This window comes from Nycticebus coucang, chromosome 4 (assembly GCF_027406575.1).
Source record: "Nycticebus coucang isolate mNycCou1 chromosome 4, mNycCou1.pri, whole genome shotgun sequence".
Classification (NCBI taxonomy): domain Eukaryota; kingdom Metazoa; phylum Chordata; class Mammalia; order Primates; family Lorisidae; genus Nycticebus; species Nycticebus coucang.
Window position 1 is genome coordinate 86868221 of NC_069783.1, and position 14321 is coordinate 86882541.

Sequence of the window (14321 nt, forward strand, 5' to 3'; positions counted from 1 at the left end):
ATCACATTGAAGACTATCACGAGACTCACCGGTTGTCAGTGCTGTGAGCTGGGAAGTGCGGGTACAGGGCACAGAGAAGAGCAGCAATGGAAGAGTTTGATGTGCTCAAAGAGTACCTGCAAAGCAAATTTGGTAGGGAGAGATACATTAATTACACAGAGAATACTTTCAAGACATTCTTGAGAATTAGGAAATTGGAATATTGTGGTAAGGCGTACCGATAAGATGCTCTGATAAACAAAAATGTGCCAGTGGCGTGAATGTTTCACTTTTTAGCTAGTCCTTAAGGGAATTTAAGGACTATTTAAATCTACTATTTAAATGCTGTAAATGTTAAACCGTAATGTTTAAATTAATAAGCAAGGTTTTAATCTAAAATAGTATAGTAACATGCCACGATTTCAGTCCCAGAAATTATAAATATTAAAAAGAGTCGTGAATAAAGTGTCACACATTCTTCTCCAGTTTAATGTATCCTACTTACGTATAGAATTATAAAAGTGACTTTTTAAAATATAGGTGTGTGATTTAAACCAAAGGCATGAAACAAGAAAAATCCTCGAAGAAAGTATGGGGAAAACACTTGAAAATATCAGCCTAGGGAAAGATTGTAAGAAGACTTCTGTGGCAACTGAAACAGTAACAAAAATAAATAAATGGGACTTAATTAAACTGAACAGCTTCTATACAGCGAAGGAAACAACAACCAAAGCAAACAGACAACCTTCAGAATAGGAAAAAATATTCGCGTATTATGAATTGGACAAAAGCTTGATAACTAGGATCTACAGAGAACTCAAAATAATCTACAAAAAAACACCCAACATTTCCATATATCACTGGAAAGATACATGAATAGAACCTTCTCTTAAAAAGACAAACGGCTAACAAACATGAAAAAATGCTCATTGTCTCTAATCATCAGAGAAATGCAAATCAAAACCACCCTAAGATATCACCTAACCCCAGCGAGAGTAGCCCACATCAGCGTCTCAAAGCTGCAGATGCTGGCGTATATGTGGAGGGAAAAGAAGTCAATTTAGACCTCCCACTTGGTCCTGCAATCCCCTTCTTTTCCTTAAAGCGTTTTATTTTTTTATTTTTTTTTTTGAGACAGAGCCTCTAGTTGTCACCCTAGGTAGAGTGCCGTGACATCACAGCTCACAGCAACCTCCAACTCCTGGGCTTAAGTGATTCTCCTTGCCTCAGCCTCCCAAATAGCTGGGATGACAGGCGCCCACCACAACACCCAGCCATTTTTTAGTTTTAGTTGTCATTGCTCTTTGGCAGGCCCGGGTTGGATTCAAACCCATCAGCTCTGGTGTATGTGGCTGGTGCCTTAGCCGCTTGAGCTATAAGCGCCAAGCCCCTTTAAGTATTTTGAAATAAAGATAGTATAGAATATCACATAAAAACACTTCTGTAATTATTCAATATAAATATATGTTTTTATTATACACACACAAATACACACGTACACTCAAGTGTCTTTCCCTATCTCTTCTAATAATAAGAGTTAACAAATAAGAACTTAGCATTCGTAATACATACTCATATACTTAGTAAATTAAGAAGAGATTTCTAAATTTAAGCAAGGAAATAACATCTATTTTGGCATATGATGGAATAGGCCATTTTCTCTATACCAATTTGGATATACCAAAAGTTTATCCAAATATTTAAACACCAGTGTTAGAAGTTTGGGCATTAAGTGTAATGGTGTAGTTATTAGTTATGTTAAGTTTAAATGCTGTTCCAGTTTCTTATAACAATTTATAAACAAAAATTGCTAGAAAAGCAGAAGCAGAATGGCAGAAAACCTATTCAGTACTAAAGAAGAGCAAGTAGAGGGTGGCACCTGTGGCTCAGTGGGTAGGGCGCCGGCCCCATATACCGAGAGTGGGGGGTTCAAACCCAGCCCCAGCCAAACTGCAACAAAAAAATAGCCAGGTGTTGTGGCGGGTGCCTGTAGTCCCAGCTACTCGGGAGGCTGAGGCAAGAGAATCGCCTAAGCCCAGGAGTTGGAGGTTGCTTTGAGCAATGTGATGCCACGGCACTCTACTGAGGTTGACAAAGTGAGACTCTGTCTCTACAAAAAAAAAAAAAGAGCAAGTAGAGTCATCTGGTGTGAAACAATAAAAGATGAGATTGAATGAGAGCCTGTGGCTCAGTGAGTAGGGTGCCGGCTCCATATGCCGAGGGTGGCGGGTTCAAACCCAGCCGGGCGTTGTGGCGGGCGCCTGTAGTCCCAGCTGCTCGGGAGGCTGAGGCAAGAGAATCGCATAAGCCCAAGAGTTAGAGGTTGCTGTGAGCCGTGTGACATCACGGCACTCTATCCGAGGGCAGTACAGTGAGACTCTGTCTCTACAAAAAAAAAAAAAAAAGAGAGAATAAGAGCATTAAATAAAGGTTGGGGCATATTTTGAAAGGAAAACAAAGTTTCAAAAATCATAAAATACAAATAAGAATTTTCATAGTAACATTTCTTTAACCATTCTCAACTAAAGAAAGGCAATTCCACCGAACAAGTTAGGAGGAAATGCACACCTTTCTGGTAATCTTTACTTTTTGTATTTCTGGAAAGGTGAGTTCCTGTGGTTAGCTCTGTCTTAAAGAATAGGGGAAAATTAGCCTACATGACTTATAGAAATTTCTTACAATTTAGAGCCAAATAAATGAAGGAATATACCCTAGTCACAGACTAAAAGACTCAATAGCATAAAAGATTTCAGTTCTCCTCAAACTGATGCATACCATCAATGCAATTACAATAAACATTTTATCAGGCAACTTAGTAAAGAAAACAACAAATTCCAATATTTATATGAAAATGCAAAGAGTCAAGAATAGAAAAACATACTTTTCAAGAAGAAAATGCAGGCTAAAGGATTTATTCTACTGGATATCAAGACTTACAGGACAGTGTGGTACTGGTGCAAGCACAGAAGAACAGACCAACAGAACCTAATACCTCAGAAATAAACACAAGTGAAAGACATTTAATTTCTATAATCAAAGTAGTACTGCAAAGCAAAGGAGAAAGGATAAACTTTTCAATTCGTGGGAAAAATAATGAAAAACAAAGAAAATATACAGAAAAATCAATGTCAGGTAGACTTTAATCCAAATGTAAATGGAAAAGCTAAAAAAAAAAATTTAGAAGCCAAAACAGGAGAATATCTCCAATTCTTTGACATATTTTATAAGCAGGACAAAAAAGTAGAAATAAATAATAAACAAAAAATATTAATAAGCCTGTCAACAAAAGACACCACTGAGAGAATGAAAAGGCAAAACCACGGAGTGGCAAAGATACCTGTTACATGCAAAACTGACCAAGGGCATAGCACACGGTTTAAAGAATCTCTACAAATCAACACAAAGTCAAACCAAGTCAACTTCACAGAACACAAAGTAGAATGGTGGTTGCTGGGAGCTGAGGGGAAAGAGAAATAAAGAGTTGTTTAACAGGTATAGAGTAGCAGTCCCCAACCATTTTGGCACCATGAAAGACAATTTCGCCATGGACTGGGGGGTGGTCTCGGATAAGATTCTCATAAGGAGCACACAATCCAGATCCCTCAGATGTGTAGTTTATAGTAGGGTTCATGCTCCCATGAAAATCTAATGCCTTTGCTGATCTTACAGTAGGCACAGCTCAGGCAGTGATGTGAGCAATGGAGAGTAGCTCTAAATATGGACGAAGCTTCACCTCAGTTGCCTGTAGCTCACCTCCTCCTGTGCTCCCTGGAGACCCCAGGTATAGAGTATCAGTTTTGTAAGACAAAAAAGTTCTGGAGATTGGTTGTACTAAATTGTGAATATGCTTAACATTACTGAACTGCACACTAAAAGATAGTTAAGGTGAGAAATTTTAGGTTGTGTATATTTTATCACAAATAAAAATTTTTTAATTGGTAAATGTAAAAACTGTATCAAGAGACTAGATATGACAAAAGAAGATTGGTTAATTGACTTTAAAGGTATAAAACGGTGTTAAACACCATTATTAAGGGAAATAGAAATTAAAACTATCATGAGATAATGACACTTACCCACCAGACTGCTAAAATTAAAAGGAATTTAACAATAACAAAGTTTGACAAGGATATAGAACAAATGGGATGTCACACACTGCTGATGGGTAAGTAAAATGGTACAATAATATTGATGGCTTTATCTAATGAAGCTGAACACACATGGTCTGACAATTAAGTTTGCAAACTCGCCCTAGAGGAAGTGCTGCATACCTCATTACTGAATATCACTATAGTCACCTTCAAAGTACTCTTTTTGGGAAACTATACACCAATGTCAACACCTAGTCCACCCTTCAAAGCAATTATGGAACTCTTTCTGAAATGGGCATCAGAGCTGTTATCATATTACCCTTGATGTCTGATTGTCATCAAAATGTCTTCCTTTTAGTATTTCCTTCATCTTCAGGTAAAGAAAAAAGTCATTGGGGGCCAGATCAGGTGAGTAGGGAGGGTGTTCAATATAGTTATTTGTTATTGGCTAAAAACTCCCTCATAGACAGTGCCATGTGAGCTGGTGCATTGTCATGATGCAAGAGTCATGAGTTACTGAGCAAGATTTTCAGTTAAAATTTTCCTGTTTCTCTATCAATGTTCCCTTGGTCTGCATTGGTGTATAGCTTCTCACAGCCAACAATTCTGATGTAAAATTCAATGAATTTTTTCTTGGCTTTCATCAGTTCTGCTTGCTACTGGCCACCCTGACCTCTCTTCATCAGTGATGTTTTCTCTCTCCTCGGAAAAACATTTAATCCATTTGCCCACTGCTGTTTTCTTCATGTCCCTGATTTCACTTCCATTCTTGCCGAGTTTAACAAGAAATTTAATGTTTTTTCATTGGTCTAATTTGAGCTCAGACATTCTCACAACACATAAAAATACACAACAATAATGAACACCACCCAGCAAGATACCACCACACACATCCACATGAACACAACTGTGAGGCACTGATATACCAAGGTTATGAAACCTTACCAAGTTGTCTGTACAGTGCTGCAAGCATACGTGCACCATGGCAAGTTCACAAACTTAACTGTCAGACCTCATATACATAGAATGAATCTCACAAACATAACATTAAGCAAAAGAATTAGGGATATACAATGTATAATTCCACCTACATTTCAAAAACAGGCAAACCAATCTACAGTGCTAGAGAACTAAATAGTGGTATTCTTTGGAGAGAAGTAAGGTAACAGTGGGTGTTTTGAGTTGCAAATACTGCATGTATATTTTGATCTATAAGGTCAAAAGAGATTTTTATATGGTAGACAGTTTGGTGATCCACTGAAGAACTGAGGACAAACTCCACTGAGAAATGTAATAATGGCTCAGCACCTGTAGCTCAAGCAGCTAGGGTGCCACCCACATACACTGGAGCTGGCGGGTTCAAATCCAGCTTAGGCCCACCAAACAATAACAACAACCAAAAAAAAAAAGCCAGGTGTTGTGGCGGACACCTGTAGTCCTAGCTACTTGGGAGGCTGAGGCAAAAGGATCTCTTATAATAAGTCAAATCTCTTAAATTTGAGGTTGCTTTGAGAGCTATGATGCCATGGTACTCTATCCAGGGCAACAGCTTGAGACTCTGTCTCAAAAACAGAAAAGAAATGCAATGATGTCAAGTATGTAAGAGAGGACGATAATTCTACTAAGTGGGCCATAAACTAATGATTAAACTATAAATAAGACCAAAAAGTATAATAATGCTCCTCAGATAAGCTAACAGCTAGTCAGAATTTAAAATTTTCACATACCTTCTAAATCAAAATAAGTCACTCTTATAGATCTCACTCATGAAATCTTTTCATTGAGAAAAAAAAAGAATAATATATATAAATATTCATTTACCTTCCCCCTCCCAAAAACAGAAGTCCAAGGGCCATGTGATGGGCTAAGTGAAAACCATAGTTCATTTCACCACCCGTTTTCATGTGCAAGAAGCGACAAAGCTGCAAAACCTTTAGGTTCCCCGAGCCGGCCATTACCATGGCCAGAGACAGCAGTACCACACTGAGGCAGGTTTCTAGGTTGTAAGGACCTGTCTGAAAATGCAAAAAGATGACATCACTGTAACCATCATGTTACATTTCATTATTATCAGAACTAATTTACCCACCATTAGCAGATTAATGCTTGTAACTTAAAAAAAATCTATAAAAATAAATATTTTCCCTGATAATGAAATAGAAGTTCAATGTAGAAAATTTCAAAAATTAAGTATCAAGAACAATAACAATCTCTTGAATCACCAACCAAAGAGAATGGGTTTTAACATTTTGGCCATTTCTCTGAATCTTTCCCCTGTATCTACATATATTTTTTTCAAATGAAATTGAGATGTTTCTACAAAGAATATTTTTAAACTTTTTAAGAATCAATTACAAGCAATCATTACTCATAAAAAATTCTTATACAATATGATTTTGATAGCTCCACTGTGCAAGAATATACAAGTAGGTCATAACCAAATTTATTTAACTACTTTTAGACTTTCTAATTTTTTAATTTTTCCATATTATAAATAACATTGCAATACTCTAGTTTTTTCCAGGAAATAAAAAAATCTTGCAGTCTTCCTATTATCAGAACAGCAATGCTCAAAAACAATTGAATCTTTATACTAAGCACAAAATTTTTTTCAAAGGATATTCCCAATATTTAGTACTGAAACAGAATTACATGAGGTCTGACAACCCACAGACGTTATGACTGTTCTTATTTACTCTATTGTCACATGAGTTAGATACCTGTGCATCCTTTAAGGGTAATCATAGTCTCACCTAATCAAAATCCCAAAACAAAAATACAAAGATACTTCCAATCTCCTCTTCTAAATTCAAACAAACAGCAGAGATATTTGACAACACATAAGTAATTTGATTATCAGTGAATTCTTTTTACAAGTTTTAATTTTATTCCCAAGAATAATCATAAAAAGACTCACAACAGAAGCATTAGGTGCAGACAAGTAAGTCATAAAATCTTTTGCAAATTTATGCTGGAAAAACAAAAGAAAAAATTCAAAGTTAAAAGACACATCTTAAGGCTTTAGAAAGAAAACAGAACAGAGTAAATTAAGCTACTTCTTACCAAACAGTTAAATGCTGATAAATTTTCTGAGCCAGCAAATCAAAAACCCAGAGACAAACAGGCTCCTGCAATTATGTACACGTGTGCTTGCCTGAAAACAAATGACAAGAAATTTAATATTATCATTATTTTGCTTTAAAATTATCTTGGGATAAAAATAAGTCTTTCTGTCCTCTAAAGTAGTTTATATCCTTTTTGGAATATTCAACTGTGTCTCTACTCAATTAACAGATTTCTATTTTCTTCTTTTAATTTTTGTTAGAAGCTTGATGGGACCCCTTACTGATGAAGCTGGCCTCTTCCCTGCACTGTTTCACATGCAGCAAGCAAAAGGTAATTTTTTTAAATTGTTGCCAGATTTTTTTAATGGAAAGGATAAAATAGGAATATGTATAATTTAAATCTCCAATATCATTTTTTAAGGACAAGCGCTCTATAATTCAGCTTTAAAAAAACGACAACTAACTTTTAAACAGTGATTGGAAACATGCAGGATTCAGAATTACATACTCAAATCAAGGACAATACTACTGCTACACAATGTATTTCAATCTATCTCATAGATACTAGGAAAATTAATTTTATTATGCATCACTTACGACAAAGTTTCCAAATTCAAATCTTCTGAGCAAGGCAATTCAATTTCACTGAGAGAGATACTATTTTCTCTTATAATCTGTCAAGATAGAAAGCGAGAATACTAGGACATCACTAGGCCAAGAGAGTTTGTTAGGCTACAAATATTTAATAATTTGAAGAACAGCACGTTGCTTACTGGGTCCATATTTACATGAGATAAGCTTCATCAAACCACTTCGTTCAAAGGCTAATATTTACATCACACCGAATGCAATCAAATGTCAAATCTAAGCCAGGCTAAATAAGAATAATTACTGAATAGGACTTAACAAATATAAACTAGAAGACTTAAGTATATTCTGAATCAACAGCAGAGTAATAATATTTCAAACAATCAACTGAAATAAAGAGATGACAGCTATAGAATTAGAGCAGGAGAGAGGGGGAAGAACTGAGGAAAGAGGAAAATAAGTAATTAGGGGGAACTCTAACGAGAAACGTAAACGGACTTCTTCATGGGCTGTTTCTAGCATTATGCCAGAGTATCTACCAGAGGTGAGGTGAAATGAGGCTAATTACCACAGCTAAGCTAAACAATAAATATGTTGATCAGCTATGCTATAACTATTATTTTAAAAGACACCCCTTTCTTTTAGTATAGGAAGTGAGTAATTTCTCAAAAATATACATAGAATATCTAATTTTAACAATCAAGAATAAAATTTGGCCCATTTCTCTTAAGAAAAAAAGGAAAAAGTTACATATTTTTTCTTTCTTTTTTTTTAAGAGACAGAGTCTCACTTTACTGCCCTCCGTAGAGTGCCATAGCATCACAGCTCACAGCAACCTCCAAATCCTGGGCTTAGGCAATTCTCTTGCCTCAGCCTCCCGAGTAGCTGGGACTATAAGCACCCACCACAATGCCTGGCTATTTTTCATTGCAATTTGGCCGGAGCCAGGTTCGAACCCACTACCTTCAATATATGGGGCCAGCACCCTACCCACTGAGACACAGGCACTGCCCAAAAGTTACATATTTTCTAAGGATATAAATGGAAGAACACAGAAGAAAAGTCGAAAACCTGAAGACCCATTCTTTTCTTTTCAAAAGATTGTTCAGGAGAAAAACCTTTCAGGATGCTTTCTCTAATAAAACAATAAATGTCACGGCCAGCCCCAAACTACACCATGGGTTCTTTCCCAGGGCTTGGTGGTGACAAAAAAATGAAAGAAACAAAGACACAGAGACACAAAGTGGAGTTTTAAAGAGTGGGGGTGGGGAACAATGCCACCAACAGTGAGAACAGGTGGCCCAAGTTCTGGGTTAACTCAGTATTTATTACATACACTGTATTTAAATCAACAGATTAATAGTCATGGGGGAAAGCAAAAAACTGCACTATACCTCATCCTTTATGGTTATTTACTACTTTAACTCAGTTACTCTTTAAACACTACACTCTACTCTTAATGTTAAACTGAAAATTGGAAAGTAGTTAATGAAACAAAGAACAAAGCTAGAAACAAGATGTAAAAGCAGACCCCAATCAGACTATGCACACAAATTCCAAGAGTTTGTCAGGCCTCCCGAACCTTGCAGGCAGACAGGCTGATGCCACACCATACAAAGAACTGGGGGGAAAGAAGCATGTTCCTCTTATCTCCCCAAGAGACATTTTTCTCTCTCAACCAGATCTGGTACCTGTACTGTTCCCAGTTCTTCCTGCACCTGCTCCTTATCTTTTCCAATCCCCTTCACAGCATGGACTCTCACTCTGCAGTGACCCTCTTAGTGACCTTTATCCAGAGTCCCCCTGGGGGAAAACTGAAACCTTGGCGAGACAGGTCTTTGTCTTAAAACTGCCAGGCCTCTGCTGCTGCATATCTGCTTATTCAACAGACTTCCGGTTTCTCCATACTGCTTTCGTGGTCTGTGTACGGAACTTCCTCAACATCCACCTCTTCACTATTTCCTTGTTCATAACCTGCAATCAACTTTTAATCAACTTTTCTAAACTACTATTTTAAAAAACACTAAGGGCTTGATGCCCATAGCACAGTGGTTACGGCGCCAGCCATATGCACAGAAGCTGGGGGATTTGAACCTGGCCCGAGCCAGCTGAACAATGACAACTGCAACAAAAAACAGCCAGGCATTGTGGTGGGTGCCTGTAGTCCCAGCTACTTGGAAGCCTGAAGCAAGAGAATCGCTTAAGCCCAAAGAGTGTGAGCTGTCACGCCACAGTATTCTACCAAGGGCAACACAATGAGACTCTGTCTCCAAAAAAAAAAAAAACAAAAAACAAAAAACCCACTAAGCAATTGGTCATGCAAGTACATCAAACTATCTCTTCCTACTAGGCACCCCCAGTTTCTCCCACATATAAATATTAAAAAGTAGTTATAACAATCTCCCTAGATACTGAAAATTACCAAATCAAAACCTTAAAATACCCTTTCTCTTTGAAAATCCTCAATGAGGCAATAACATTGGCTGTGTAATATAGGTTAACTGCGTCCATCTGTCTTCCTTCCTCTCCAGTCTTTATTTTTTATTATTTTTTTTTTTTTTGGAGGGAATAAGAAACATATTTTAATCTGGCTCTGTGGAGAGGGGAGGCTGGAGTAAGGAAATTTAACAGCATCACTGCAGTGGTCTTTTAAGGCTTGTCTTAGCTACAACAAAGTAAGTGACAGACTGGTAATAGGGAAAGTGTAAGAAGCTTCTTCCTCCCTCCCTCCTTCTTTCCTTCCTTCTTTCCTTCCTTCTTTTTCTTTCAGAAGCTTTACTTTATCTCAGCATTATTTTAGGACGTCAGGGAATTTATCTTTGAATTTAAATAAATCTAGTATTCAGGAGATGTGCTAAGTTGAGGTAAATACTTTTAGATAATGGGTATAAGATCTTAAAGTGTCTTTTTTTTTATTTAATTTTTTTATTAAATCATAACTGTATACAATGATATGATTATGGGGCATTATACACTCACTTCATAAACCATTTGACACATTTTTATCACAGTGGTTAACATAGCCTTTCCGGCGTTATCTCAGTTACTGTGCCAAAACGTTTACATTCTACATTTACCAAGTTTCGCAAATACCCCTGTAATATGCACCACAGGTGTGATCCCACCGATTCCCCTCCCTCTACCCACCCACCCCCTTTCCCACTTCCCCCTATTGTTAAGTTGTAGCTGGGTTATAGCTTTCATGTGAGAGCCCCAAATTAGTTTCATAGTAGGGCTGTGTACATTGGGTATTTTTTCTTCCATTCTTGGGATACTTTACTAAGAAGAATATGTTCCAGCTCCATCCATGTAAACATGAAAGAGGTAAAGTCTCCATCTTTCTTTAAGGCTGCATAGTATTCCATGGTATACATATACCACAATTTATTAATCCATTCGTGGATCGATGGGCACTTGGGCTTTTTCCATGACTTAGCTATTATGAATTGGGCTGCAATAAACATTCTGGTACAAATATCTTTGTTATGTTGTGATTTTTGGTCTTCTGGGTATATGCCCAGCAGAGGAATTACAGGATTGAATGGCAGATCTATTTTTAGATCTCTGAGTGTTCTCCATATATCTTTCCAAAAGGAATGTATTAATTTGCATTCCCACCAGCAGTGCAAAAGTGTTCCCTTTTCTCTGCATCCACGCCAACATCTCTGGTCTTGAGATTTTGTGATATAGGCTAGTCTCATTGGAGTTAGATGATATCTCAAAGTAGTTTTGATTTGCATTTCTCTGATGATTAAAGATGATGAGCATTTTTTCATATGTCTGAAGGCCGTGCGCCTGTCTTCTTCAGAGAAGTTTCTCTTCAAATCCCTTGCCCAGCCTGCGATGGGATCCCTTGTTTTTTTCTTGCTGATGCGTTTGAGTTCTCTGTGGATTCTGGTTATTAAACCTTTGTCAGAGTTATACCCTGCAAATATCTTCTCCCATTCTGAGGGCTGTCTGCTTGCTCTGCTTACTGTGTTCTTAGCTGTGCAGAAGCTTTTTAGTTTGATCAAGTCCCAGTAGTGTATTTTTGAAGCTGCTTCAATTGCCCGGGGGGTTCTCCTCATGAAATACTCACCCAGACCAATTTCTTCAAGGGTTTTCCCTGCATTCTCCTCTAGTATTTTTATAGTTTCATGTCTTAAGTTTAAATCTTTAATCCAATGAGAGTCTATCTTAGTTAATGGTGAAAGGTGTGGGTCCAATTTCAGTCTTCTGCAGGTTGCCAGCCAGTTCACCCAGCACCATTTGTTAAATAGGGAATCTTTTCCCCACTGAATGTTTTTAATTGGCTTGTCAAAAATCAAATAGCGGTAAGTAGCTGGATTCATCTCTTGGTTCTCTATTCTATTCCAGATATCTACTTCTCTGTTTTTGTGCCAATACCATGCTGTTTTGATCACTATCGATTTGTAGTAAAGTCTGAGGTCTGGTAGTGTGATTCCTCCTGTTTTGTTTTTATTTCTGAGTAATGTCTTGGCTATTCGAGGTTTTTTCTGATTCCATATAAAACGAAGTAATGTTTTTTCAAGATCTTTAAAATATGACAGTGGAGCTTTAATAGGGAGTGCGTTGAAATTATATATTGCTTTGGGTAGTATGGACATTTTGATAATGTTCATTCTTCCTAGCCATGAGCATGGTATGTTTTTCCATTTGTTAACATTTTCAGCTATTTCTTTTCTTAGAGTTTCATAGTTCTCTTTATAGAGATCTTTCACGTCTTTTGTTAGGTAAATTCCCAAATATTTCATCTTCTTTGGCACTACTGTGAATGGGATAGAGTCCTTAACTGTTTTTTCAATTTGACTGTTGTTGGTGTATATAAAGGCTACCGATTTATGAATGTTGATTTTGTAACCTGAGACACTGCTGTATTCCTTGATCACTTCTAGGAGTTTTGTAGTAGAGTCCCTAGTGTTTTCCAGATACACAATCATATCATCTGCGAAGAGCGAGAGTTTGATCTCTTCTGACCCTATATGGATACCCTTGATCGCCTTTTCTTCCCTAATTGCGGTGGCTAAAACTTCCATTACAATGTTGAAAAGCAATGGAGACAATGGGCAGCCTTGTCTGGTTCCTGATCTGAGTGGAAATGATTCCAATTTAACTCCATTCAATATGATATTGGCTGTGGGTTTGCTGTAGATAGCCTCTATCAGTTTAAGAAAAGTCCCTTCTAAACCAATTTTCTTGAGTGTTCTGATCATGAAGGGATGCTGGATATTATCAAAAGCTTTTTCTGCATCAATTGAGAGAATCATATGGTCTTTGTTTTTTAATTTGTTTATGTGCTGAATTACATTTATAGATTTACGTATATTGAACCAGCCTTGAGACCCTGGGATAAAACCAACTTGGTCATGATGTATAATTTGTTTGATGTGTTGCTGGATTCTGTTTGTTAGGATCTTGTTGAATATTTTTGCATCTATATTCATTAGTGATATTGGTCTATAATTTTCTTCTCTTGTTGGGTCTTTTCCTGGTTTGGGGATCAGGGTGATGTTTGCTTCATAGAACGTGTTGGGTAGTCTTCCTTCTTTTTCTACATTTTGGAATAGGTTGAGTAATATAGGTACTAATTCCTCTTTAAAGGTTTGGTAGAATTCTGACGTGAAACCATCTGGTCCCGGGCTTTTCTTTTTAGGGAGGTTTTGTATAGTTGATGCTATTTCTGAACTTGATATGGGTCTGTTCAACATTTCCACTTGATTCTGGTTAAGTCTTGGAAGGTGGCGTGCTTCCAAGTATCGGTCTATTTCCTTCAGATTTTCATATTTCTGAGAATAAAGTTTCTTGTAATATTCATTAAGGATTTTTTGGATTTCTGATGAGTCTGTGGTTATTTCGTCTTTGTTGTTTCTGATTGATGATATTAGAGATTTTACTCTTTTTTTCCTGATTTGGTTGGCCAGAGGTTTATCTATTTTATTGACCTTTTCAAAAAACCAGCTTTTTGGTTTATTGATCTGTTGTATTATTCTTTTGTTTTCAATTTCATTTAATTCTGCTCTAATTTTGGTTATTTCTTTTCTTCTACTGGGTTTGGGGTTGGAATGTTCTTCCTTTTCCAGTTGCGTGAGATGTCCCATTAAGTTGTTAACTTCCTCTCTTTCCGTTCTCTTGAGGAAGGCTTGCAGTGCTATAAATTTCCCTCTTAGAACTGCCTTTGCAGTGTCCCAGAGGTTCTGATAGTTTGTGTCTTCATTGTCATTTTGTTCCAAAAAATTGGTGATTTCTTTCTTAATCTCATCTCTGACCCAGCTATCATTCAGCATAAGGTTATTTAACTTCCATGTTTTTGTATGGGTATGCAGATTCCTGTTGTTACTCAATTCAAGTTTTATTCCATGACGGTCCGAGAAGATGCATGGAATAATTTCTATTCCTTTAAATTTACTGAGGTTAGACTTGTGACCTAAAATGTGATCAATTTTGGAGTAAGTTCCGTGGGCGGATGAGAAGTATGTGTATTCAGTTTTGTTGGGATGAAATGTTCTGTAGATGTCTGCTAAATCTAAATATTGGATGGTTAGGTTTAAATCTAAGATTTCTTTGCTCAGCTTCTTTCTGGAGGATCGATCCAACACTG

The 14321-nt window shown here is 37.0% G+C and overlaps 1 protein-coding gene across 1 annotated transcript in view; it reads right to left on the reverse strand.

Annotated features, from left to right (window-relative positions):
• Positions 1–9754, reverse strand: part of LOC128584506 (anaphase-promoting complex subunit 1-like) — a 28228-nt gene extending 18474 nt beyond the window's left edge. Inside the window, exons 1-6 of the mRNA XM_053589441.1 lie at positions 9415–9754; positions 7733–7809; positions 7134–7224; positions 6988–7041; positions 5892–6085; positions 30–116 (exon numbers count right to left, since the gene is read on the reverse strand). Coding sequence (XP_053445416.1) covers positions 30–116; positions 5892–6085; positions 6988–7020 — 314 coding nt within the window. The 5' untranslated portion in view covers positions 7021–7041; positions 7134–7224; positions 7733–7809; positions 9415–9754. The remainder of the gene's footprint in view (positions 1–29; positions 117–5891; positions 6086–6987; positions 7042–7133; positions 7225–7732; positions 7810–9414) is intronic.
• Between the last annotated feature and the right edge of the window lie 4567 nt (positions 9755–14321).